General features: G+C 52.1%; 1 protein-coding gene across 1 annotated transcript in view; it reads right to left on the reverse strand.

The window, feature by feature from the left end:
- Positions 1-1,605, reverse strand: part of Hhat (hedgehog acyltransferase) — a 245,988-nt gene that overhangs the window by 189,847 nt on the left and 54,536 nt on the right. Inside the window, exon 7 of the mRNA XM_005348897.3 lies at positions 534-702. Within this exon, the coding sequence (XP_005348954.1) occupies positions 534-702 (169 nt within the window). The remainder of the gene's footprint in view (positions 1-533; positions 703-1,605) is intronic.

Here is a 1,605-nt window from a genome sequence, read left to right on the forward strand (position 1 = left end):
CACACACATACACCATCTACTGTATGTGTAGACACATCATGAGGCCTGCCATTTCCCTGAGCCCTCAAAATAGCTCTGCAAAGGCAAGCCTTGTTTTTTAGAGGAAGGTGCTTGGATAGGTGTAAGCACCACTGAAGGCTGCCCACCCTTGCCTGGGAGACTGGGATCCGAACCCATGCCTACACAACTCAGAAGCTCACAGGAAAAGGGAGGAATGCAGCCTGACTGGGTCTCAGAGCACCAGCCCACAGAACAGCCTCCTGCACCAGCCAGCAACTCTACTCTCTTCTGCTCCGTGAGATGCTGCCTCTGGTAAAGATGTCGTTCCTGCCACACGCAGTTAGTCCCAGCCCAAGGAGTCCCTCATCCTTGACTCCCAGTTCACACGGCACAGCCCTCTTTCCATCAACTACACCAAACAGCTCACACATGTAAAACCTTGGCCACAAGAGGAATAAGGTTAAAATATAAAGTAGGTTGGCTCTGGGTCACTGCACCCCAAACACCCTGCTGATGGCAGGTCCCACAGTTACCTAAGGTCCAGCAGGAAACGCTCTCCAGGAGGGGGCTGCTGTAGAGGGCATGCATGAACATGAGGTGGACCATCAATTCAGCCAGCCACCACCAGCAGAGCAGGCGGCCCAGGCCCTTGGCTAGAATGCAAAGGCTTTGCTTCGGAGAGCTGAGCTCTGGCTGCTGCATCTAAAGAGGGGACAACAGAGAAGGCGGCATTAGATTGTGCTTGGTCCTGAGCCTTGCAGAACGTCGCTCCCGTGATGTTATTGATGGGGTTTGTACAAATCACCATTGTCGTTTCTACTGATAGGGTAGGGGGGTCTGTTTGCCTTAAGGACACCCGATTTTCCTGGGTAAGAAAGTTACATCCCAGTTGGGAAACTGCCCCAGAACAAGAAGAGGTGTGACAACATGGTACCCTACAGCCAAGAACAATGCCAAATTCTGCATCCTTCTACCCCAACCTTGACCTGAGGCAGGCGGACTGGGTCAGGATTTCAGATGCTCTGCCCCTTGTGCTTCTCTTTGGGTCCTGGTTACCCCAGCTATCCCCACGCATCCTGAGCTAGCAGATAGGCTAAGGCACACAGAGTGTGAGTGACATGGAAGAATTTGGGTTGTCTGTCAGTCTACCTTCAAAAAACAGGCAGAGTAAATACCCAGAGGGGACAAGAGTCTGCTCAGCAGTAGTAGAACAATAGACCAGATTCTAGCATCAGCCATACCGCTGCATGACTGTGCTAAGTTACTCAACCCCCGGGTCTTGATTTCCTCAAAGTGAAGTGAAAAGGATAATAGTGGTGGTGAGACGTGAGTACTAAATCCAGCACCCGCACACTTAAAGAATTAGCAGCATCACTAGCAGCTATGTGGCCTCTGGGTGCAGCTGTGTCCTCTTTCCTCGAGGATCCCAGAACAAGGGCAGCGGTACAGCAGGGCCCCACATCAAATGGGAGGTGGGTGTCTCCATTATCTATGATAGGAACACAGAACAGTCTGGACGGTCATCATCCGACCTGAGCGCTTCAGACCTTGGGTTCTGAACAGTCCCAGACTCCATAGCACCCCAACAGCCCAGACTCCAGACCA

The sequence above is a fragment of the Microtus ochrogaster genome, chromosome 6, assembly GCF_000317375.1.
Source record: "Microtus ochrogaster isolate Prairie Vole_2 chromosome 6, MicOch1.0, whole genome shotgun sequence".
NCBI classification, from domain to species: domain Eukaryota; kingdom Metazoa; phylum Chordata; class Mammalia; order Rodentia; family Cricetidae; genus Microtus; species Microtus ochrogaster.